Genomic DNA, 25,323 nt, shown 5'->3' on the forward strand with positions numbered 1-25,323 from the left:
CATCGTGGCTTCATTCTTCGAAACCATCGAGACAACAACCCAGGAATTCAGTACGTTCCAGTTCATTTTTTCGTGTTTCACTCCCAAACTTTTATTGTGTAGTTTGTGACATTTGAATTTTTCAAACATGATATCTAGTCATTTTATTATTTTCAGCCTTTTATGCACTGCATTCTTCTCACTTATTTCATTAAACGTGAAGCATACTTTAAACTGTGAATGTATTTAGAGCTTCTTCTGATGAATCCTCTCCACAGGTTGTTTATAAAGGCAAACAACCTTATTCATGGTGAACACTTTCATTTCAACTGAAATTTTTAAAAAAATTAGACTCTCACCTTTCAAGATTGAACACTATCTCTATGGCTTAGTGCAAATTGCAACATCACATTATTTTATTAATGCAGTAGGCACTTATATAGGCATGAGCAGGGCAGGAAAGATGGGCCAGGTGAAGAGGGTCACCAGGGTGGAGAGCCTGGGTGCCTAGCAACGGGCAACCACTCCCTTAAGCATTAACCACTGGAGTTGACAGCTAGGCCTCAGCTCTGTTTCAGCTCCAGGCCCAGTAAAGCAGCAAAACCAGGTGGAACGATGCTTTGGCTGACATCAGGACCAGCTTCATTGACTAATGAGCCCCTCCCCTAGTGCCAACCAATCAGTGGAGACAAAGACTTGAGGAGACACACCTGGAAAGCTGATGAATATTCTATTGAAATCCTCCACTGAGACCTCAAATAAAAGCCCTCAGGATGAAGGACCAGCAAGGTTCTCACTATGGAGCATACCCTGTGGTTCCTCACCCCCATCTTTCCCTAGGACACAGACACTCTCTCTTTTCTGAGGCACGCCCAAAGTTCATATCTTTCTCCCTCATTCTCCTATGCACCAAAGGCCCTTCTACTATTCCTGTGATACTCTAAATAAACTTTCTGTTATAATTTGAGTCTTGGCTCTGAATTCTTTCTTCTCTTAGCCAGAACTCAAGAACTGAGGTTGCTGAACTGAGGTTAACACCAGGTGCCATATTTCCACTGCTAACATTTAATACATCACTGAATAGAATCTGACCCATCCCTTGACTTCTGTAGTATGTGCAGCACTCTCACCATGGATTAATAAGGAAAAACCATGTGAATAGAATCTAGAAAATGTACTGCTACTTGAGGTTTTGAGTGCTCGAAATACTTAAATATAACAATGCCTTTATAATCAGATTTATTCAACACTTGTAGAGAAAATTCAGTTCAATAAGACTCATAGTTAACATTTGGCCATAAGACGAAATGACTGAGTCAACAGAGTGTCTCTTGACGAGAAAAAACTTCTTGTTTTTTCTGAAAAATCTGAAATTAAAAGAGAGCTTCATTATCAACAAATAGTCATTAATAACACAAACTATTTGACTTAATAATTCACGGGAATATGCAAAAAAAGCATTCAGCAGAGAAATAAAGTGAAACCTTGCATACACATTCACAGCTCTCTATCTTTAAAAGACTTGACTTTGAGATATTTTCCTCCAAGTCACAATTCCTCCTGAAATCCCTCCAAGCCACAGTGATTCACCTTCTGAAATTCTATTACATTATCTATACAACTCAAATAGCAATCATCTAACATCAGCTCATAATTCAGGTTATATTTTTGTATGAATTTTATCTCCCTAAACTACAAAATGAGCTCTTAAAGGTTAGGCACCCTGATTTTGAATTTCTGTGATCCTATGCCTATGGTATATTAGTAATATATTTCAGAGTATGTCCATTTTAAGTCACTTTATCCTTCCTTTTCTCCAGTAACTCTTTCCTTGTATTCCCCCTAATCTAAAGGTAAATAGTATATCATGTTCTAAAGCATTATTCTTTTATTTCAGCAAAAGTAAATCCACCCCAAAATGTAGCTTTTTAGGGTTAATTTTTAAATTGTTATATTTTCTGAAGACATTATCACAATCCATATATCAATTGTACACCCAGAGTGTGCAGGCTAAATCATAAAATGCAGGTCAATCAGTCCTAAATGCAGGACATATTTTTGTTATCTACTGTCCCAGAGTGGGTATTATAATGTTATACAACTTACCATTCTCTGTAAAGCTTTTTGCTTATTCATAAGCATACAAGTTATTAACAAAATTAAAAATAAGATAAAAGCAAATGGTATCAAGAAAGTTAAGATTTCCTCCTGCTGGACACCTAGATGGAAAAATCACATAAAAAGGGGGAAGGGTTAGATGTTTAGTTAATTTTTAAACAAAAATTTTTAATAAATAATCTAGTAAATGGTGAAGAGCTGAGTTTTAACTCAGAAACTGCTGCATCTTTGCCATTACATAGATACCACAGTTCTGTTGGATATAGCATTCCTTTCATTTGTGCACTTTTTATATAGAACAACTACCTTACTGGACTGTGACATCTCTTCATTTCACTTGGAAAAATAGCTACCCAAAGCCCAATTCTTATTTTCTAATATGTTTTGTTTAAAAATTGACCTTGTAAATTTTTCATATGAACAAAATGATAAAACATTAGCCAAGTGATAAGATAAACATATCTTATGTATCTCTTTACTCTTAATAAGTCAAATGTTTATATCATATAATGCAATAGTGAGCAAGAGCTGGTCTTCAATAGAAGTCCAATAATAGACCTAGTCTTTAAAGGTCATGATTTTAAAGTTGTCTCACATTTCAGTGACTAAAGATATAAGGTTTTTCTCTTTTAGGGATGAACTTTCAATGGTTCTTCTACATAGCAAAAAAATGAGCAATAACTAGGCAGACTTAAAAAGTAACCCATCTGGTGCAGCTCAGTGGTTGAGCATCGACCTATAAACCAGGAGGTCACGGTTTGATCCCCCATCAGGGCACATGTCCAGGTTGTGGACTCAATCCCCAGTAGGGGGCATGCAGGAGGCAGTTGATCAATGATTCTCTCATCATTGATGTTTCTATCTCTCTATACCTCACCCCTCCTCTCTGTAATAAATAAAACATGTTTAAAAACAAACGAACAAAAAGACAAAGCCTGTCCTTCAAAACTAGTATCTCTCACTTGTTTTGTAGTACTACTAGAGAGCATCTTGAATCCTAGGCTTTACCTGCACTTAAACCTACCCACCCCCAGCCCTACCTTTTTCTTTGTCCTATTCCCTTAGGATCTTATTTTGTACTAAGTTAAATTCATATGGTCAGTTCAGTTAAGATTTGCCAGGATATAATCCAGAGAAATGACTAATAGTGTAAGTTTTTGGCATGCAAAAAACAGTGGGAAAGCAAGCTTCTTTCCTGAAGTTCCAGTTGCTTTCTCTCTATATAGAATCAATCCAAGCCCAGCCAGCATGGCTAAGTGGTTGAGCTTCAACCTATGAACCAGGAGGTGACAGTTTGACTCCTGGTCAGGGCACATGCCTGGGTTGTGAGCTTCATCCCCAGTAGGGGCATGCAGGAGGCAGCCAATAAATGATTCTCTCCCATCATCCATGTTTCTAACTCCCTCTTCCTTCCTCTCTGAAATCAATACAAACATGGTTTTGTTTTTTAAAAAAAATAGCCTAAAGCCTTAGCTGGTTTGGCTCAATGGATAGAGCGTCTGCATGTGGATGGAAAGGTCCCAGGTTCCATTCCGGTCAAGGGCACATGCCTGGGTTGCAAGCTCGATCCCCCCAGTAGGGGGTGTGCAGGAGGCAGCCGGTCAATGATTATCTCTCATCATTGATGTTTCTCTCTCTCTCTCCCTCACCCTTCCTCTCTGAAATCAATAAAAAAAAATAGCCTAAAGAACTAAGACCACATGCATATCAGGAAATTATTGACTCTGAACCCAAAGTTATTAAGAATTTACCAAGAGATACCCATCAGGGAAAAAGAAATCTCAGTCATCAATATCATGGTTAAGACTACATGTAAAATACATAAAAAGATGTATATTTTGAGGATGTGGTTAAAAACTCACCATAAACTATGAATTGACAAATAACAAGATATTTAGGACATGACTTTCTCAATGCCATTCCCATAGAGCCTCAGATTTTTTATAGCAGTGACAAAAAGAAAAAAGTAGAACCAGTAGGTGCTCATTCTGATTTCATATGATCTCTTGGTTAATTGAGTTCTCCCTCTCTCTATTTTTTCTCCATGGCCCTTAGTGATTATGCGATATATTTGGCTTCTTTGTTGCTTATCTCTACTCAACTTGGGAATAAAATATAAATTTCATGAGGACAGGGATGTTTTTTATTGCTGTATCTCTCATGCCTGAAAAGTGTGCTTAATAAATATTTGATAAGTGAAAGAGAACAATGATAGCAGTATATTAATAGATATAAATATAAGTAGTCAAACAGCAATCCTATATAATAAAAGCCTATGTAGTGTCACATGACATCATCACAAGATGGCCGACATGATGTTATCACAAGATGGCCACCACAAGATGGTCACCACAAGACGGCTGGCAGAGGAGTGCAGTTGTGGGTGATCTGGCTGGCAAGGGAGGGCAGTTGGGAGCGAACAGGCCAGCAGGGGAGGGCAGTTGTGGGTGAACAAGCCAGCAGGGGAGGGCAGTTGGGGGCAATTGGGCCGGCGGGGAAGGGCAGTTGGGGGTAACCAGGCCTGCAGGGAAGGGCAGTTGGTTGTGACCAGGCCAGCAGGGAGGCCAGTTGGGGGTGAACAGACCTGCAAGGAATGGCAGTAGGGGAGGAAAGGCCTGCAGGGGAGGACAGTTGGGGATGATCAGGTCTGCAGGGGAGGACAGTTATGGGTGACCAGCCTTGCAGGGGAGGACAGTTGGGAGGTGACCAGGCCTGCAGTGGAGGGCAGTTGGGAGCAACCAGGCCTGCAGGGGAGGGCAGTTGGGAGCGACCGGGCCTGCAGTGGAGGGCAGTTGGGGATGAGATCAGGCCAGCAGGAGAGGGCAGTTGGGGGCGACCAGGCCAGTAAGGGAGGGCAGTTAGGGGTGACCAAGCTGTCAGGGGAGTGCAGTTGTGGGTGATCTGGCTGGCAAGGGAGGGCAGTTGGGAGCGAACAGGCCAGCAGGGGAGGGCAGTTGTGGGTGAACAGGCCAGCAGGGGAGGGCAGTTGAGGGCAACCAGGCCAGCACGGAGGGCAGTTGGGGGTGACCAGGCCTGTAGGGGAGGGCAGTAGGGGAGGACAGGTCTGTGGGGGAGGGCAGTAAGGGAGGACAGGCCTGTGGGGGATGGCAGTTGGGAGGGACCAGGCCAGCAGGGGAGGGAAGTTGGGGGCAACCAGGCTGGCAGGGAGGGCAGTTAGGGGTGACCAAGCTGTCAGGGGAGTGTAGTTGTGGGCAATCTGGCTGGCAATGGAGGGCAGTTGGGAGCGAACAGGCCAGCAGGGAAGGGCAGTTGTGGGTGAACAGGCCAGCAGGGGAGGGCAGTTGGGGGTGATCGGGCCAGCAGGGGAGGGCAGTTGGAGGCAACCAGGCCAGCAGGGAGGGCAGTTGGGGGTGACCAGGCCTGTAGGGGAGGGCAGTAAGGGAGGACAGGCCTGTGGGGAGGGCAGTTGGGGGGGACCAGGCCAGCAGGGGAGGGAAGTTGGGGGCAACCAGGCTGGCAGGGGAGGGCAGTTGGGAAAGACAGGGCCTGCAGTGGAGGTCAGTTGGGAATGAGACCAGGCCAGCAGGAGAGGACAGTTGGGGGCGACCAGGCCAGTAAGGGAGGGCAGTTAGGGGCAACCAAGATGGCAGGGGAGGGCAGTTGGAGGGAACCAGGCCTGCAGGGAGGGCAGTTGGGGGTGACCAGATCTGCAAGGGAGGGCAGTTTGGGGGGACCCGGCCTGCAGGGGATGGCAGTTGGGGGCAACCAGGCCAGTAGGGGAGGGCAGTTAGGGGCAACCAAGCTGTCAGGGGAGTGCAGTTGTGGGTGATCTGGCTGGCAAGGGAGGGCAGTTGGGAGCGAACAGGCCAGCAGGGGAGGGCAGTTGTGGGTGAATAGGCCAGCAGGGAGGGCAGTTAGGGGTGATTGGGCCAGCAGGGGAGGGCAGTTGTGGGTGAACAAGCCAGCAGGGGAGGGTAGTTGGGGGTGATTGGGCCAGCAGGAGAGGGCAGTTTGGGGCAACCAGGCCAGCAGGGAGGGCAGTTGTGGGTGACCAGGCCTGTAGGGGAGGGCAGTAGGGGAGGACAGGTCTGTGGGGGAGGGCAGTTGTGGGTGAGATCAGGCCAGCAAGGGAGGGCAGTTGGGAACGACTGGGCATGCAGTGGAGGTCATTGGGGATGAGATCAGGCCAGCAGGAGAGGGCAGTTGGGGGCGACCAGGCCAGTAGGGGAGGGCAGTTAGGGGCGACCAAGCTGGCAGGGGAGGGCAGTTGGAGGGAACCAGGCCTGCAGGGAGGGCAGTTGGGGGCAACCAGATCTGCAGGGGAGGGCAGTTTGGGGGTGACCAAGCCTACAGGGGAGGGAAGTTGGAGGTGATCGGGCTGGCAGGGGGGCAGTTAGGTGTCAATCAGGCCGGCAAGGGAGCGGTTGGGGGAAGTCAGGCAGCCAGGCAGGCTAGTGGTTAGGAGCCAGCAGTCTTGGATTGTGAGAGTGATGTCTGACTGCTGGATCAGGCCTAAACTGGGAGTCAGACATCCCCCAAGGGGTCCCAGATTGGAGAGGGTGCAGGCTGGGAGGGATATCCCCCACCCCGTGCACAAATTTCGTGCACCGGGCCTCTAGTTTTAGTATAATGAAACATGAAAGGAGATGAATGATAGATAGAAATGCCAGTATCTGTTTGTATCTATATCTGTATATATATATATTTTCTGTATATATATTTATATACCTATATACCTGAAAGAGCAATGTTAGTTAATTTATTATGATATTTTGTCTCATTCTCAAGGCTTTTTTAGTTTACATTTCTATTTCAATATATATTTTATCATGTCACTTTAAATCAGTGTTGGAAGGGAATGGAATATGTATTTTACTAATGATTTCATATTAATTAGAAAAATATTCATTAGACACATTACTAGACACTCAAAAACAAGTATATGCTGATGTATCCTTGTTTTAAGATTTCTGTTCTCTTAAAAATTAAAAGCATAAGAATATATTGTTAATATAGGTTCCTCCAAAAAAGAACTAGTATGTTCTCTTTATTGACCATCAGAAACACCAGATTGTTGATAATAGAAATATAACAAGGCTCTTAATTAAATGTTAAATTATTCCTAGTTAAAACTGAATATTAGATTTTCCATTAATCTATGTTCCATTGAGGTGCTTGCTAATTTATCTTCTCTGATTATAGGCTATATGAAAGAGCCTTTTTATTTCCATAATTACAAAATACACTGAAAGAAAATTAATTTTACTAGTATATTGCTCCAGTTATTTAGTTGCTATTCTTTTATCTCATACCTCTCCAGCATTCTATTTCACTCCATTCACTCCAAATTCCATCATCTGTGCAATAAACATTCATTTTGCTTCTCACTAAAAAGCATACTTCTTGGCTTTCATTTGATGTTCTTGTGACATACATTTCATTTTCAAATGTGGTAGTCTAAAAGTCAAGGAAAAAATAAGATGGCATTATTTGATCTAATTGCAGCTAGACCAATCCCATTTATTTTGTCAATTTCAAAGTGGGTTTTGTTACATAAGATATGTGCATCAAATGACTACAAATGTATATACCAAAACCCTAACAGTGATTATCTCTCTGTAAGGTGGGTTCCTTTTTTCCCCCTTCCCTTCCTTATCTATATTTTACATTTTTTCTATAGTAACTAGAGGCCTGGTGCATGAAATTCATGCACTCATGGGTGGGATCCCTCAGTCTGGCCTGTGCCCTCTCACAGGCCAGGAGCCCTCGGGGGATGTCTGAGTGATAGCAGGGAGCAAGCCTAAGCCATCAGTCAGACACCCTTAGCACTGCCGTGGAGGCGGGAGAGGCTCTTGCCACTGCCGCTGTGCTCAGCAGCTGTGAGCCCGGCTTCCGGCTGAGCGGCGCTCCCCCTGTGGGAGCACACTGACCACCAGGGGGGCAGCTCCTGTGTTAAGCGTCTGCCCCCTGGTGGTCAGTGCGCATCATAACAACCGGTCATTCTGCAATTCGGTTGATTTGTATATTACCCCTTTATTATATAGGATAATGGATCACATGCAGTAAAGGTAAGGTGACCAGACGTCCCGCTTTTGACGGAACAGTCCCGATTTTTAACAATTTGTCCCACATCCTGCGGCGTTTTAAAAAAGTCCCAATTTTTGGAAAGAATGCACAACAAGCTAGGGAACAGCGGGAGAACGGGAAGGGAATATACGGTTTTCGGCGGCCATGTGGCTATTTAGCCAGGATATGAGTTTTATATTATTTTTGTTAATTTTATAATGTTAAACTTTAATAATAACAAATAATTGTTGAGAACTGATTATCGAGAACTGCTTATCAAAGTTCGCATTGTTGATCAGTTGTTAGAATTCGACCACCATTGTTTGGACTTAATGAACAATGGCATTTTTTGGGATTGGCAATGACGAAAACATTTTGTAACTGTCTCTCAGATGATACACATCGTACTGCGTGCTAGTAATCTAGTTAAACAAGTGATGTCATTCCAAATCAGCTATTCAGATCATTTAGGTAAGTAATTTATTTATTTATTTATTTCATAAATACATAAATTTTCTTGAATTTAGCAGATAGTACTCATATTATTTATATTTTATAGTGGCGGCAAAAAGTCTAGCGCCAGCCTTGAAAGTGACACGACTTACGTTACGGCAAATTCATAGGAAAAATAATACAAGTTAGTATTGTTATTATTTAGAAAGAAATATAGGATTAAAATAATTTTTAAAATATAGTTACCTTATAACAATCAAATTAATTTAATTTATAAACAACAATAAAATATGTTCATGTAATTATGTACCTACTTACTGTGTTTTTAAGCAATATGTATATAATAATTTATAATATAATTTTAATTTTTTTTTTAGATTTTTAACATAATGAGTAAGAAAAGAGGATGCAAATTCAATGATGATCTAAGAAGTGAATTTCCTTTTATTAAAAAAAACAAAAGCGATTACAATATAGACCAAATTTTTAATCAAGAACCCCCCCACCCCCGGCTGAAACCGGTTTGGCTTAGTGGATAGAGCGTCGGCCTGCGGACTCAAGGGTCCCAGGTTCGATTCCAGTCAAGGACATGTACCTTGGTTGCGGGCACATACCTAGTAAGGAGTGTGCAGGAGGCAGCTGATCGATGTTTCTCTCTCATCGATGTTTCTAACTCTCTATCCCTCACTCTTCCTCTCTGTAAAAAATCAATAAAATGTATTTTTTTAAAAAAAGAAAGAAAAAAAGACCCCCCACCACCACCCCCCGTCAATGGTGTTCCGCTTTACCAATGTTAAAATCTGGTCACCTTAAGTAAAGGGCATGTGTGACAGGGCAAAATTGCTAGGTAGCTTTGGTGTTTATAACACCCAGTATTTGGATTGGTGTCAAATTTCCCAGATTCCATGAACTGGAAAATGCTACATACACAGAATTAGAAAAAGACAGCCATCATGTGAATGTTGTTTCTATGAAAACTATAAAATTCATACACATGAGACTCCCCCCCCCCCCGCTTTATTCTTATTTTAGTTAACTGCTATAAGACCCGTGTAGCAGTGCTCAGGGCTTGGCATGAAACTACCCTTGCAGACATGAGAACACAAAGCTGGATGACCTCAAAGGAAAAAAAAATTACTGAAGCAATTACTTTAATTTTACATTTCAAAGAGCTGAAGAGTGTTTCTCATCCAAAATAACAGCTTTGCTTTTATTGTAACTTTTTCTCTGGTTAAAGTGGACTGGGAATAAGATCTGGATTTTAGTTCTAGCTATGTAATTTGACTGTAAATCAATTCACTTCCTTGGAACTTGTAAATCAATTCAACTCCATTTTTCTCATGTTTATTAAATAAATCGATTAGAACTAATGCCTCACCTAATCTCCACCATCCTCTAAATTGGAAACCAATGAATAAAATTAACATATAACAATGTGAGGCTAAAGGAATCATCACCACATTGTTGATGCTGGAGGGTAATCGGTCTTGCAAACATCGCCTACTTCCCCACTTAGCCTCTCTTCCTTGCTACAAGCAATTCTCAGGAAGCACAACCAAACTCTAATTTTGACCTTATGGCAATTGCTCAAGAAGAGGTTTTTATGTTTTCTTTCTTTCCTCTTTCTTTCTTTCTTTCTTTCTTTCTTTCTTTCTTTCTTTCTTTCTTTCTTTCTGAGATCTTTTCATAATCCATCTTTTTCATGTACTTGGCAACTTTAATTTATTGACACATTATTGAAAATAAGTGACTGGATTATATCTCAGGTCCTATGTAGGTTTGAAATTGGTATGATTGATTATACTTTCAGACAGCAAAAGTCTTTCTTTTGTCCACTAGATGATTTGAATTTTTGGAAATTAAAATAACATAAACATCACATTCTATTCATCGTGTGACTATCAATTGATTGGTTTTCATGTTTGCTATTTTATTTAAAAGGCTAGATTTATGATTTTCCCAAATAAATATAATGTTCATACCACCCAAGTAGTATCATCTTCTGTGAACTTAATTTCATAAATGAAACAATTTGCTGGAATGGGTCCTTTAGGTATGTTCCATTCCAGGTTAATATCCTCTGAGTTCTTCACAATAATATTAAGATAATCTGGTGGCAAAGGTTTAACTGAAAAGCAAAAGGAAACCATTTCAACATGGAGGTTACTGAAGTTTAGTAGTAGCACTTATTAAAGCAAAGGAAACCAGTTATTGAGGGGAGCTCTCCCTGTCCCCACCTGTTGCCAGGGGTATGTGGGTTTCTTGCAATATCACAAGAAAAAGAATTTCCTGAGACTCACATGGTAGAATGAGTGGAATTTATTTGTGTGGAGTTAAGTTCCTGAGTTTCCAAGGTCCCATTTCCCTCTATCCTGCCAAGGAAAAGGTCCAGCTGTGCCTTTAGCAGGGCTAGAATTAAAGCCATTGCTCAGAGTTTCCATTCCATATTTTCACAGTCTAACCCAGCATCAGGCTGGGTTAGTTTGTGTTCTGAACTGCAGTCTATCAGTCCATTGCATATGGGGTCTGCAAGGCCACATGGCTATGGAGGGAACATAGGTAGGAGCAAAGCCAGAGGAGCAAGAGAGCCAAGGCTGCCAAGACCACCAAGAGCCAAGAGCCAATAACCAAGAGCCAAGAATATGAACTCCTTTGTTTTGGGATATGTATCTCCAAATTTTTGTGGGCTTGCATTGGCTCCACCCCCTCTAGTCATTGATCTCTGTTCCTAGGTTTGACTGGCAGCAAGTACCTCATCCCAACTCATTGAGCATATGTCCATTCCCCCTCTCCCTTCCAGTGATCTGCAGGGAATGGACCAGTGGTTCCCTGGCGAGTGTAAAGTTATAGCTTCCTGGTGAAGCTGCCCAGATGGCCATGCTTATAACATATGGCTTTCTTTTGTTTCTTCCTATTATTAATAACTAGCTAATTACAATGGTATCAAACCTAGTAACCTAAGCCTTCAGGATAAATCAGGTGGCTCAAGACCATTCTCTATAATGTGAATGAAAATCGAAGTTGCTTGCCAACCAAGTTTGGGCTATTAATAAATCTTGGTTATTTTGGAAAGTAATTTTTGGTGAGTCACATATTGACAAATATTAAAGCCCAAGAGAAAAGTTAGAAGATCCTAATCATTACAGCCATTGTTTTTTTTTTTTTTTTCATTTTGTAGTGAAGGGATGTAGAATACATTGCTCCAAAATGCGCCACTTCAACACGTGGATTGTTCTGAGCTGAAGACAATCAAGGTCCAAAAGACTCAGGAATAGTTTTATTTCTTTTACTTTTTTTAACCTCCCCTTAACTGATTAAGAGAATTTAAATAGATAGCCTGGTCCAGGAAGAGAGCTATCACCAGAGATAACTACAAAGAGTATGGGCCAGGTGTGGTGAGCTGGGGCAAGCTGGCAGGGATTATTTGTTCTAAATCCTTTCTGTGTCCCACTGTCTCTGTATGGCATTGCAAACATTTATTTACCAAACCTTTACTCTTCCCATCTTCCTGTGAATTGTTTTCCTTCCCTTTGAAGTCCCAGACCCTTAGCCTCTTCTCCTTAGCTCAGGACAGCATATAAGCCTCAATTGCCTTATTGTCTTTGGACCTCTCATATCTATGTGAGGCTCTCACACATATGTAATTAAATTTGTTTTTTCCCCTATAAATCTGTCTTATATCAATTTAATTATTATATCAATTTAATTATTAATTATTAAAGAACCTAGAATGGTAGAGGAAAAATTTTTATCCATTAGAAACAACTACTACAATCATAGAAACAACACAACCATAGCTAACTTATTTAGAGCTTATGATGTCTCAGGCACTGAACCAGGGATGTTATATCATAAATTCATTCATATTTCACAATAAATCTATGAGGTAGTCCTTTATTATCCTCATTTTACTGATGAGGAAATTAAATAGTTGTTAAAAGTATCTTGCCCAAGGCCATATAGCTAAAAAGTGGTAAATCCAAGATTCAGACCACAGTGTGGCTGACTCTAGAACCTGTCATTGTTGTAACTGTTAGAGATAAGAACACAGACTCAGAAAATATCCCAATATATGCTTATTGAGACCTGGAACTAAGTAATTCCATGATTACTCCATCACTAGCACTAGACAATAATACTGTATAGCAGACCAACCCTTTGAAGCTGGGTAGTAGATTGTGAGTTCTAAATGAAAATGACACTTTACCCATCATTCAATTATTTATCTTCCATACTTTTATATTTAATAAGAGTTCCCTTGATTGCTTTGTTGGCCTTCATTTTTCTGGCTTTACATTTTAGTAGGTATCTATCTTTATATCTCTATCTCTATCAACTCTATCTCTATCTCTATCTCTCTCTATGTCTATCTCTTCTCTTCCAAGTGGTTGTAAATGGCTTAAACTAGAAACATTTTGAAGTTGTTTGTTTACGTCACCTATATTTTGAAGCTGAAAAATGAAATAGCTGGGTCTGATAAGCTGGGATTTTGATGATCCATTAACACAGATGTAGAAATCTTTATAGTCTGGTTCCTCCAAATAGGGAAAACTGCATCCAATATTTTTTCCATTATCCTCAATGTAATCAGAACACTGTAATGCATGGTCCAAGCCCTCATACCTGTAAAGGGAAGTTTTGTAAGAATTGTTTTACTGATATCTTCTGATATTGTTGTGCCCAATTTTCAATTATCTTGAGTTACTAAGTGAATTAAAAATCACTTAATAACATGCAATGTTTATTGAGTACCAACTATGTACCAGATCCTATGATAAATGCTAAGGATTCCACAGTAAGGAAAGCAGACATAGCCCATGATTTCATGGAGCTTACAATCTGATGGGAACCTTCACAAAATGTCAAAAATAACACAAGTTTATGTTGACTCACCAACAGGATTTGTGAATCAAAGAGTAAGATTTCTATTAAGAAAACCAGAAATTTATATAATTCTGGATTATACTGCCTTTTTTTATTATTATAGTTGGTTTATAATATTATCTTAGTTTCAGATATACAACATAGATTCAACATTTGTATACCTTACAGAATGATAATCACAATAAGTCCAGTAACCGTCTGTCACCATGCAAAGTTATTACAATTATTAACTATATTCCCTGTACGGTACACTACATTTCTGTGGCTTATTTATTTTATAGCTGAAAGTTTGTACCTCTTTTTCCCTTTCACTTTTTTCACCATTCTCCAAGCCTCTTCTCCTCTGGCAACCCTTATGCACTGTTGGTGAAATTATAAATTGGTGCAGATAATATGGAAAACATTATGGAGGTTCCTCAAAAAAATTAAAACTAGAACTACCATATGACACACCAATTTGCACTTCTGGATATTTATACAAAGAAAATAAAACACTAATTTGAAAAGATATCTGCACCCTATGTTCACTGAAGCATTATTTACAATAGACAAGCTTTGGAAGCAACCTAGGTGTCTATCAATAGATGAATGGATAAAGATGTGATATATATAAATATTACTCAGCAATAAAAAAGGGATGAAATTTTGTGATTTGCAGCAAAACTTATGCTAAATCATACTTCCTTTTTTATATTGTACTGGAGAACTTACATTTGAAGAAAGCAGATTTACAAAATATTGTTATCTATACTAAAAAAGGGTAATATACTAATTAGACCAGACATCTTCCAGACGACCTTCCGGACGTTCTTCCTGACAAAGCCACGGTGGTGGGGCCAAGGCAGAGGCAGTTAGGGGGATCAGGTTGGCAGGGCAGAGCAGTTAGGAGGATCAGGCCAGCAGGGGAGAGCAGTTAGGGCAATCAGGCAGGCAGGCAGACGTGGTTAGGGACGATCAGGCAGGCAGACAGAGGCGGTTAGGGGTGCTCAGGCAGGCAGAGGAGCAGTTAGGGGCATCAGTCAGGCAGGCGGAGTGGTTAGGGGTGATCAGGCTGGCAGGCAGGCAAGCAGTTGGGAGCCAGCAGTCCTGGATTGCAAGAGGCATGTCTGACTGCAGGTTTAGGGCTGATCCGGCAGAGATCGGACCTAAACTGACAGTTGGACATCCCCCAAGGGGTCCCGGATTGGAGAGGGTTTAGGCCGGGCAGAGGGACACCATCACCCCCCCGTGCACGAATTTCATGCACCGGGCCTCTAGTTTTTAATAAAATAAATGAAAATTCTCTGAGGATATAATACACATCAAGAGATAAACCTCAGGCCCTAGCCAGTTTGGCTCAGTGGATAGAACGTCAGCCTGTAGACCAAAGGGTCCCAGGTTTGATTTCTGTAAAGGCATGTACTTGGTTTCAGACTCCTCCCTGGCCAGGGTCCTGGTCAGGGCGCATGAAGGAGACCACCAATTGATGTGTTTCTCTTACATCAATGTTTCTCTCTTTCCTTCTCTCTTCCACTCTCCCTAAAAATCAATAGGAAAAATATCCTCAGGTGAGGATTAAAGAGATAGATAGATAGATAGATAGATAGATAGATAGATAGATAGATATTAACATCAGAAAAGCCAGAGCCTGGTTGGTGTGGCTCAGTGGTTGAGAGTCAACCTATGAACCAGGAAGTCACAGTTCGATTCCCGGCCAGGGTTCGATTCCAAATCAGGGCATATGCCTAGGTTGCGGGTTTGATACCCAGTGAGGGGCATGCAGGAGGCAGCCAATCAATGATTCTCTCTCATCATTGATGTTTCTATCTCTCCCTCTCCCTTCCTCTCTGAAATCAATAAAAATATATTTAAAAAAAATTCAACAATAAAGATTTTTTTAAAAATTTGTAAAAGGGAGAGCCAGAGGTCATTCCAGATAGCAATGCACATAAGACATAAAGGAGCATAACATCAGGGGATGGTGGTTGGTTGGGAAGAAATCAACCAAAGAACTTGTATGCAGATATACATAACCTGTGGTGGAGGCCTGGGGTGTTGGGGCGGGGGGGGGCGGGTTGGAGGGCGGGTTCTAAGGGGTCAATGGGAGATAAAAGGGGACATATGTAATACTTTCAACAATAAACATTTTTTTTAAAAAAAGAGCATAACCATGTGTGAGGGGAAAAAATGTAGAGATGGGTCTACTCTTAATGGAAAGGAACATTCACAGTGGTGATAGTAGAAGGTAACGCTGGAAAGGCAGTGATACAGTGAGGCAGAGACTTGAATGGCAGTTTAGATTTTATACTGGAGGCAATGAGTAGCCAGTGGAGCAAAAGAGTGGCATATGCATATTGCAGTATAGGAAGATAAATTTGGCTACAATGTGCAGAATGAATGGGAAGGGAGAGATTGGCAGTAGAGGGACCATCATTTGGGGTGCTATGGAAATCATGCAGGTTTGGGATGAGATGAGCCTAAAGTAGTGTTCTTACAGAAGAGACAGAAAGTAAAGGACAGATATATGACCTTGCAAAGGAGTTTCAGGACATGATCAGTGTTATCATGAAACAACTAAGGAATGAAGGAGATAGAAGATTCAAGCTGGCTCTAAGTTTCAAAGTCTCAGGGATGGTTACCAAAGATAAGAAAGTCAGAAAAAGAATCCAGTCTTAATAGGTACTTGCTTATTCAAAAACATGTCAATTTGTTTAGGTTATAACTCCCATCTATCTCAAGAATACAAAATTTAATCTAGTGTAGAAACAGTGATTGCATTCCTTATATCACACATAGAGTACCTTCCAGAAGCCACAGCCTAAACCTACTTACTCCCATTTAAAACCCTAAACAGCCCAGCTGGTGTGGCTCAGTGGTTGAATGTTGACCTATGAACCAGGAGGTCAGGGTTTGATTCCCAGTCTGGGCTGGGGGGACCGGGGAGGAACATGCCCAGGTTGCATGCTTGATCTCCAGTAGAGAGCATGCAGGAGGCAGCCGATTAATGATTATCTCTCATCATTGATGTTTCTCTCCCTCTCCCTTCCTCTCTGAAATTAATAAAAATATATTTTAAAAAATAAATAAAACCCAAATAATTGTAAAAAACACTTCATAAACACAGCACTGAAAAATATAATGAATTTAATTAAGTGAAAATATAGTTACTCATACTATGGATTAACTTTAATAGATATTTTCCTAATATGGAATTCTTATTATAAAAATACTTACCAGTAAAACAAGTAGTAATTGGTATCAAAGTTGGCATCCATTCCAAGTTTCCAAGAGCACAGTAAATATTGCCAGTTGTAATATATACAATCCATATCCTGAATTTTAGTTTCCAGATTTCCTAAGGAATAAACGAACTGTAAATGCTTGAAAGGCATGGTGATGAATCATTTCGGAAATCACTGTATAATTTTTTTCATTTCCTTTGACCTCTCCATTTCATTTAGCAATCAGCATAATCAAGAATATTTCAAGAAGATGACCTTGGCGCCATCTTCACTGACATCATGCTCCAGTTCCTGGTTGGATTTACTTTTGGCAACCTGGTTTTAATGTATCTGGCTCAAAATTATGTCATGCTAAACTTGGCTAAAAAACTTGAATAAATTAAAAAGGACATGGATGCCAAGAAGAAACCCCCTAGTTCATGAGGCCAACTCCAGCACTGGCTCCAGAAAATCCTGACTCTACTCTTCTCCAGGGCCTCTTTACATCTGAACCAAAGCTTCTGTCTTCTGTCCAGTCTCAGCCTTTGCTTGGAGCACAAATGGGGCCACAAGGTAAGAACTATGCTTACTTTCCCAACATCCTCACCTCTTCCCTTCCTCCTTCTAGCACCTTGGGAGGTCCTAAGACTAGAATTATGGTGCTAGATTAGTAAACATGATCTTTAATTAGCTGTCTCTCCCTTATTCTTTGGGATTTTTCACTGCCTTTCTCAAAAGAAAAATCATTGAGTTTTGTATAGCTGATCAGATATAAATAATGCTACTTCACAGGTTAGCAATTATAATGGGTGTTTAAACATTTGGTACTAAATTATGTTATTTTAAGGTCACTAAAATTAAAATCTAGAAGCCAGTTTCTGATAAATTACCCATTTATTTTATACTGTTCTCAGTATAACTGACATATATAACTCCATAGTTGCTAATTTAACCAATAAATCAATTTGCTGCTACTCATCAACTGAGAAACTATATTCTGAGAACTCCATCAGGAATTGGGGAATTAAAAAATAATGGCCTATGTCCTCAGTAGACTTCATAGTTTAGTATGCATGTTTTTCCTTAATGATGCATTTGATCTGGCTCTTTTTTCTCAAAAGAATCATACTTATTTTAAGGGATTATAGAAGCATTTGACATTACATGATGGGTAAGTGACAAGTTGTCTATAAAGGAAATTTTATGCCTTTTCACATTAAGAGAAATATTTCAACATTATAACTATAGTGATTCTCACAAGAAAACTTTTTTTGCTGTAATCAGAAATTATCATTGTAATTTGTCAAATGTATAATTAGTTCATTTGAAAAAATTAAACAAAAATGTTTTAATACATCATGTTTGGAAAAAAAGAATATTTCAAAGGGAAGTTGTTGGAAATCACTTCACCGTCAAAGGGGCTTGCAAAATCAAAAATCTTTGAGGGCTCATTTACTAGTGTAAGCACTATTAAAAGCATATACACAAGAACTAAGCATATACACATTTGGCAAATGCTCACATGCATGTTTATTAATATGACCCCAAAACTGGGAACCATATTAGCCTGGTAAGATGTAGGTTTTGCCAAATGTGTTTGCTAATATAAAGAATTCAGAAAGGCCAATCACACACTCCTAAGAAGGATTCTATTTTGTGCCACACTCTCAACTGTACATGCAATCTCATGTATAAGAGTTAAAGTTTTCCCTATATAGATTGTTCTGACAGTATTAAATATGAAAGGAGAGCTTTATTTTAACCTTGAGGTGATGTCCAATAACTAGCTTCTGACCATGAACTCTGAACTTCAGATCCATTTGTGCATTGCCCTTGTAGAACTGTATGTATCTTTGCTTCAACACCTTTGTTAAGATCAAACCCGTCTTTGTAAAGGAGATTCTTAGTGATGATAGTCTGATAAAAAGATGAGACAAAGTCAAGCTTAGAAACAGTGGTGGCATCATGAGCCACATTAATAAGGTTAATAGGTCATTAATACCCTGAGGAGTTTCAATATCTATAAAATTCATCATGTGATACAATGTCTCCGTTATATTTCTGGCAGAACTCACCAGTATATTATTTGAAGATATCATTTGAATCTTAATATCTCATTCAAAAAACAAAAAAATCTGGATGAGATAAAAAGGCTCTGTGGCAGGATTTGAGCTTTAAGCAACTTGAAATCAACAGATACTTTTCACATACTATATACATATTACATGGCAAATGATTTATACCTTTCAAATGTCATGTGAATTCTTCAGAAATAATATAATATAAAATATTGTGGGTAACTGGAGAAAGCAAGACAAATTGTGAGCTCCTAGGCTAAAATCATATATCATTAATCCTTGTATTCTTGATATCTAGCAGAGTGCCTGGCACAAAATGTTGCCCAGTAAATGATTTGAATTGCCCCTTGAAACTACCTAGCTGAATTAAGAAGGTAACAGAATTCCTTGTACAACAGAAGTCTTTAAATAAACATGCTTGTTGACTATGTAAATAGGTAATATTTCAACTTACTATAATATATGCAAAGAACCATGTTATATTCTGTGAGGTAAGTACAGAGATAAATAAGGCTTGATTCCCACAGAATAAAATCTCACAGTTGAGTAGCATATATAAGACCTACATTCAGGTATATAAGTAACTATGAAATATGATAAAATATATAAGTATTCTTCAAGTGCATATTCCATGGAACCAAGTATTTTTCTATATACTTCCAATGGTAGTCTTAATACTGAATGGGGTGAAAATAGATGTGGCAAGAAGCACAGTAGAGAGCAGCAACCATGGTGGCTTGTTATTCTACATAATAAAAGGCTAATGTGCAAATTGACTTAACGGGGGAATGACTGGTCACTATGAAGCGCACTGACCAGCAGGGGGCAGACAATCAATGCAAGAGCTTCCCCTGGTGGTCAGTGCACTCCCACAGGGGGAGCGCTGCTCAGCCAGAAGCTGGGCTCATGGCTGGCAAGCACAGCAGTGGTGGCAGGAGCCTCTCCCGCCTCCTTGGCAGCACTAAGGACTCTTTGGGAGGTGTCTGACTGCCAGGAAGACATCCCCCGAGGGGTCCCAGGCTGAGGGACACCCCGCCCCCCCAGTGCACAAATGTCTTAATAATAGCTATTGAGATTCAGGAATTAGAGTGGACACTGACATCAGGAATCATAAGAAAACTAATAATTGCTCTGATATCACAAATGCATGCTTTACTTACCCTCCAGTTTTCACTATCAATGCTTCGGTATTTTAATTCATATTCTACTGTGTGTTCCTCACAATTATCCAGAAACAGTGGAGGTTGCCATTGCAAATAGAGATAACCTAAATATCCAGGATCCACTATCTCAAAATCCTCAGGAGGATTAACTGAAATAAAATTAAAATATTTTTACTTTTTTCCTGTATCTAATGACAAAGATTGCTAAATATAGATTACTTCCATATGTCCATCAACTGATGAATGGATAAATAAACTGTGGTTCATCTATAAAATGGATACACGCTACACTATGAAGAACCTTGAAAACATAAAGCTAGCCCTAACCAGTTTGGCTCAGTGGGTAAAGCCTCGGCCTGTGGACTAAAGGGTCCCAGGTTCGATTCCGGTCAAGGGCATGTACCTTGGTTGCAGGCACATACCCAGTAAGGAGTGTGCAGGAGGCAGCTGATCGATGTTTCTCTCTCATCGATGTCTCTAACTCACTATCCCTCTCCCTTCCTCTCTGTAAAAAATCAATAAAATATATTTTTTTAAAAAAAAGAAAACATAATGCTAAATGAAATAAGCTACTACAAAAAATCACATATTACATGATTCCCTTTATATAAAATATCCAGAATAGGCAAATCCACTGACACAGAAAACAGATAGTGGTTGCTAGGGGCTGGAGGGGAAGAAGAATGAGGCATGACTGCTGAATGGATATGAGGTTTCTTTTTGGAGTGATGTAAATATTCTAGAATTTGATACTAGTGGCTGTTACACAACTTTGTGAATATACTAAAAACCACAGAACAATGTACTTTAAAAGTGAGAGTTTTATGGTATGTAAACTATATCTTGCCCAGCCAGTGTGACTCAGTGGTTGAGTGTCGACCCATAAACCAGGAAGTCACGGTTCCATTACCAGTCTGGGCACATGCCCAAGTTGTGGGCTCAATCCCCAGATGGGAGCATGTAGGTGGCAGCTGATCAATGATTCTCTCTCCCTCTCCCTTCCTCTCTGAAATAATAATAAAAAAATCTATAATAATAAAAACATAATATGTTCATTAGACCAGATGACTTTCCAGACGCAGCTAGGGCTGCGAGGGAAGCCTGGGTCCCAGGTGTCTGCCAGCGGCCAGAAGGAAGCCCAAGACCTGGGTGCCGGAGGGAATCCTGGGTCCCAGGTGCCAGAGGGAAGCCAGTGCTGGCAGCTGGGAAAAGGAAGGCCTACTCTTGCATGATTTTTGTGCATCAGGCCTCTAGTCTTTTAGAAAATTATATCTCAGTAGAGCAGTTTAAAAATCTGGATTGCTGCTATATAGTTATCCCCTCTTTCAAAAATCACATATGCAAAATGTGATTTTGTCTAGCTAGGTACTAAGTTTTCACAGAAACAAAAATTTCAACACAGAGTTATCTCTATGGTCATATAGATCATAATTTGGTCTAGGATGGGAACACTTTAGTACATAAATCTCTCTAATAGCAAGAACCAAACAGTATTAATTCAGTGTATACTATATCCATATAATATCATGGCACATATAAAATAGCAATCCTATCTAATAAAAGAGTAATATGCAAATTGACTGTCACTCCAAGTCACAAGATGGCTTCCCCCATGTGGTCAAAGATGGCTGCCCTCATGTGGACACAATGGCCACCACAAGATGGCCTGCAGAGGAGGGCAGTTGTGGGAAGTTAGGGTTGATCAGGCCAGCAGAGGAGGGCATTTTGGAGAGACAGGCCAGCAAGGGAGGGCAATTGGGGGGGACCCAGGCTTGCAGGGGAGAGCAGTTGGGGGGGGGGCAGGCCTGCAGGGGAGGGCAGTTGGGTGGGGACCAGGCCTGCAGGGGAGGGCATTGGGGGGAACCAGGCCAACAGGGGAGGGCAGTTAGGGGAGAAGAGGCCAGCAGGGGAGGGCATTGGGGGATCAGGACAGCAGGGAAGGGCAGTTAGGTGTTACCAGGCCTACAGGGGAGGGCAGTTGGGGGGGCAGGCCTGCAGGGGAGGGCAGTTGTGAGCAATCAGGTCAGCAGGAAGGGCAGTTAGGGGTGACTGGGCTAGCAGAGGAGGGCAGGTGGGGGAGACCAGGCCAGCAAGGGAGGGCTGTTGGGAGGGACCAGGATAGCAGGAGAGGGCAGTTGGGGGTTACCAGGCCTACAGGGGAGGGAAGTTGGGGGGGAGGACCCAGCCTGCAGGGGAGGGCAGTTGTGGGGGACCCAGGCCTGTGGGGAGGGCAGTTGCGGGGGACACAGGCCAGCAGGGAGGGCAATTGGGGGTGACCAGGCCTACAGGGGAGGATAGTTAGGGGTGACCAGACTGACAGGGGAGGGCAGTTAGGGGTGACCAGGCTTGCAGGAAAAGGCAGTTAGGGGCAATCGGGCCAGCCTGGGAGCAATTAGGCGTTGATCAGGTTGGCAGGGGAGTGGTTAGGGGGTGATCAGGCTGGCAGGCAGAAGTGGTTAGGGGCAATCAGGCAGAGGCAGGCAAGCGGTTGAGAGCCAGCAGTCCTGGATTGTGAGAGGGATGTTCAACTGCTCGTTTAGGCCTGATCCTGGTGGGATTGGGCCTAAATGGGAGGTCAGACATCCCTCGAGGGGTCCCAGATTGGAGAGGGTGCAGGCTGAGCTGAGGGACACAGCCCCTCCGTGCACGAATTTCGTGCACCGGGCCTCTAGTAGAAAACATAAAAGACAACTACATGACTAAGGGCCTTAAGATTAGGCAGATCTTGTTGGTTTAGTCTCATTAATTAAATAGTAAACTAAAGTTCAGCGTGATACCTAGAGTATGGCAAACCAGGGCCACTCTTTGAGAGGATTCAAGAAGTGGAAGGCAGACTGAAAAGAGTGACACCTGGAAACAGCCCCTTTTATTTTGGGTGAAGAGGAAGTGGGAGGCAATGACTCCCCCATCTGGTAACTTAAAACCAACAAAAACAAACAAATCCTATACAATAAAAGGCTAATATGCAAATTGACTAAACAGCACAATGACTGGTTGCTATGACACGCACTAAGCAGCAGGAGGCAAATGCTCAAGGCAGGAGCTGCCCCCAGTGGTCAGTGCACTCCCACAGGGGGAGCGCCACTCAGCCAGAAGCCCTGAGTCAGCCTCACAGCTGGTGAGCGCAGCGGAGGTGGCAGGAGCCTCTCCCGCCTCCACAGCAGTGCTAAGGATGTCCAACTGCTGGCTTAGGTCTCCCAGACTATGAGATAGCGCAGGCTGGGCTAAGGGACGCCCCCCCACGAGTGCACGAATTTCATGCACCAGGCCTCTAGTATTCTATAAACTTTTGTACTAGAAAAGCTAGCAGTACTATACTATGACCCTCATGCTGCCTTTCTGTTCTTAAATCCCTCTCATTTCCTTTGTTTTAAAAAATGTTTTCATTGATTTCAGAGAGGAAGGAAGAAGGAAGAGGGAGAGAGAGAAATATCCATGATGAGAGAGAATCATGGATCAGCTGCCTCCCGCAAGTCCCCCACTGGGGATCAAGCCCACAACCCAGGCATGTGCCCTTGACCGGAATCGAACCTGGCACCTTTCAGTTTGCAGGCCGATGCTCTATCCACTGGGCCAAATCAGCTAGGGCTAAATCCCTCTCATTTCTACTCTGTTGTTCATTTTAATACTTTATAACACTGAGGTGAAGGGGAGAAATCCACAGAAAAAAAAATGTGGCAGGATTTTAAACAAAAGTTAAGGATGGTAATTAAAGAAAGTTTCAGTTAGTTGGGTACCAAGCAGTGAGGTTTCAGATAATTAACCTATTCATTGGATAGGACTATATAACACCTTTGGAAATGTTTTGGAATTAATTCAGGAAGCCCATGAACAAAAAGATATGTTCTTACTAGTCAGTCTCATGTATAAATAGCTATTAAGTTTGGCTTGAGTTTGGCTTTTATCCCACAAAATATTTATCATCAGTTACCTTACACATGAGGCTGACTAGTAAGCACATATCTTTTGTGCATGGACTTCCTGAATTAATTCCCAATAACAATCCACCTACTTGTCATGCATTTTCTTAGGGCAGGTTGAAAAGACAGTTAATATTCTTAATTTTAAAACTTCTCCATTGTTGGTTTACCTTTTATCTCAGTGTTTGAAGACAAAGTAGAGCCAAATGCTGTGCAAATAAGAATGGCATATAGGCATCTGACATCCAAATGAATGAAAGCCATTTCTCTAAAATTTAATACCTTGAAATTCCACTCTAAGAAAAAAAAATACAACATTTTAACTTTATCTTACTTCAAATAACCAAATGACTAAATGTGACTGTAAACACATTTGGGAACTTTCTGCATGCCTTCCTACCAAGATTTGGGAAAATTGTGCCTCTCTGAACCATGAACAAAAAAAGAAAATCAAGTTTGTAACCAATATATTTGGAAATTGAGGATTCTAGTCTCATCCTTCTTATAAGGCTGAAAACAAAGCAAAACCTGTATCACTTCACCCGCCTCCAACTCCCACACCCACACCCACACCCACACCCACACCCACACCCATACTTTTCTATACATTACATCTGTGGCCAGGATGGGATGACTTAGCCTTCAGCCTGAAGACTGAGCCAGAACCACCAGAGTGCTCTAACTGGTTCACAGGAGGGGGGGGGGGGGATTGGGGAATTATGACATCATTAGTCTCCATAGCAACCCTCTCCCCTATCAACAAAGAAAACACTAATACAAACTTTTTTGAAATAAAAAGTATTTGAAAGTTACCTGACTACTAAGAATGCTCAGAACCCACACCAAAAACCTCAAATAACACAAAGCTTTGTTCATTTCTTCATAAATATTAAATCATCATCATCTCTCATATCTGTTTCATTCTTCCCTGTGTTTTCTGTATCAGTAAATGGCATCATCTTCCCAGTTGCCCAAACAAGAAACCTGGGAGTTTTCCTCAATTTCTCCCTCTCTCATCAAATATCTCAATTATTACTACCATTTTCTAAACTGAGGATCTTTTCATCAAGGATCTCCTTATCCAGTCTTTCCTGCCTCCAAACCATTCTCCACTGATGTAGCAAAAATGACCTCTCTGAAAGGGAATTCTGAACTTAATAGCCTTTTCTTAAAGCAGTATTTCACTGCCACAGAAAAAAATTTAATGATCTTTTTGGAGATTCCAACATGGTGGCTAGCAGAACTGGAGTGAGGGAGAGAGTGAGTGAGTAAGGGAGTGAGAAGGGAGTGTGTGGATGTGCATAGTGTGTGTGTGTGTGTGTGTGTGTGTGTGTGTGTGTGTGTGTGTACCAGTCAGATCTCATAAGATCTCCGGGGCGGGTGGTTCAGGCTTTCCTGGGCAAAGAGCCCCTGTTACCACCATAGGTACTCCCTGGGTGGGCACGGCTCTGGCTCAGAAATCACACCATCTTGAAGTGGGGAGTGGCAGCAGCTAGGAGCA

General features: G+C 41.3%; 1 protein-coding gene and 1 pseudogene across 1 annotated transcript; one reads left to right on the forward strand and one right to left on the reverse strand.

Moving 5' to 3' along the window:
* Positions 1–1,201: 1,201 nt before the first annotated feature.
* On the reverse strand, positions 1,202–24,118 carry IL13RA2 (interleukin 13 receptor subunit alpha 2). The gene is made up of 9 exons (XM_008156102.3): positions 23,993–24,118; positions 19,900–20,051; positions 18,425–18,578; positions 16,675–16,795; positions 13,016–13,200; positions 10,560–10,705; positions 7,371–7,515; positions 2,086–2,198; positions 1,202–1,346 (listed from the first exon to the last, which is right to left on the reverse strand). Exons 1-9 carry the CDS (start codon positions 24,084–24,086, stop codon positions 1,296–1,298), a joined length of 1,161 nt encoding a protein of 386 aa, XP_008154324.1. The 5' UTR covers positions 24,087–24,118; the 3' UTR covers positions 1,202–1,295.
* Positions 16,960–17,119, forward strand: LOC129149370 (short transmembrane mitochondrial protein 1-like; annotated as a pseudogene).
* Positions 24,119–25,323: the final 1,205 nt, after the last annotated feature.

The sequence above is a fragment of the Eptesicus fuscus genome, chromosome 1 (genome assembly GCF_027574615.1).
Source record: "Eptesicus fuscus isolate TK198812 chromosome 1, DD_ASM_mEF_20220401, whole genome shotgun sequence".
Lineage (NCBI taxonomy): Eukaryota > Metazoa > Chordata > Mammalia > Chiroptera > Vespertilionidae > Eptesicus > Eptesicus fuscus.

What these genes read in the sequence shown, in the direction of transcription:
- IL13RA2 (XM_008156102.3), bottom strand. Translation starts at nt 24,086, where the DNA reads ATGGCTTTCATTCATTTGGATGTCAGATGCCTATATGCCATTCTTATT. An exon ending in TTATTGGACATCACCTCAAG is followed by an intron (nt 16,796 to 18,424) that starts GTTAAAATAAAG and finishes TTTATTCCTTAG; the next exon opens with GAAATCTGGAAACTAAAATT. An exon ending in TGAAATAGAATGCTGGAGAG is followed by an intron (nt 2,199 to 7,370) that starts GTATGAGATAAA and finishes TTTTCCATCTAG; the next exon opens with GTGTCCAGCAGGAGGAAATC.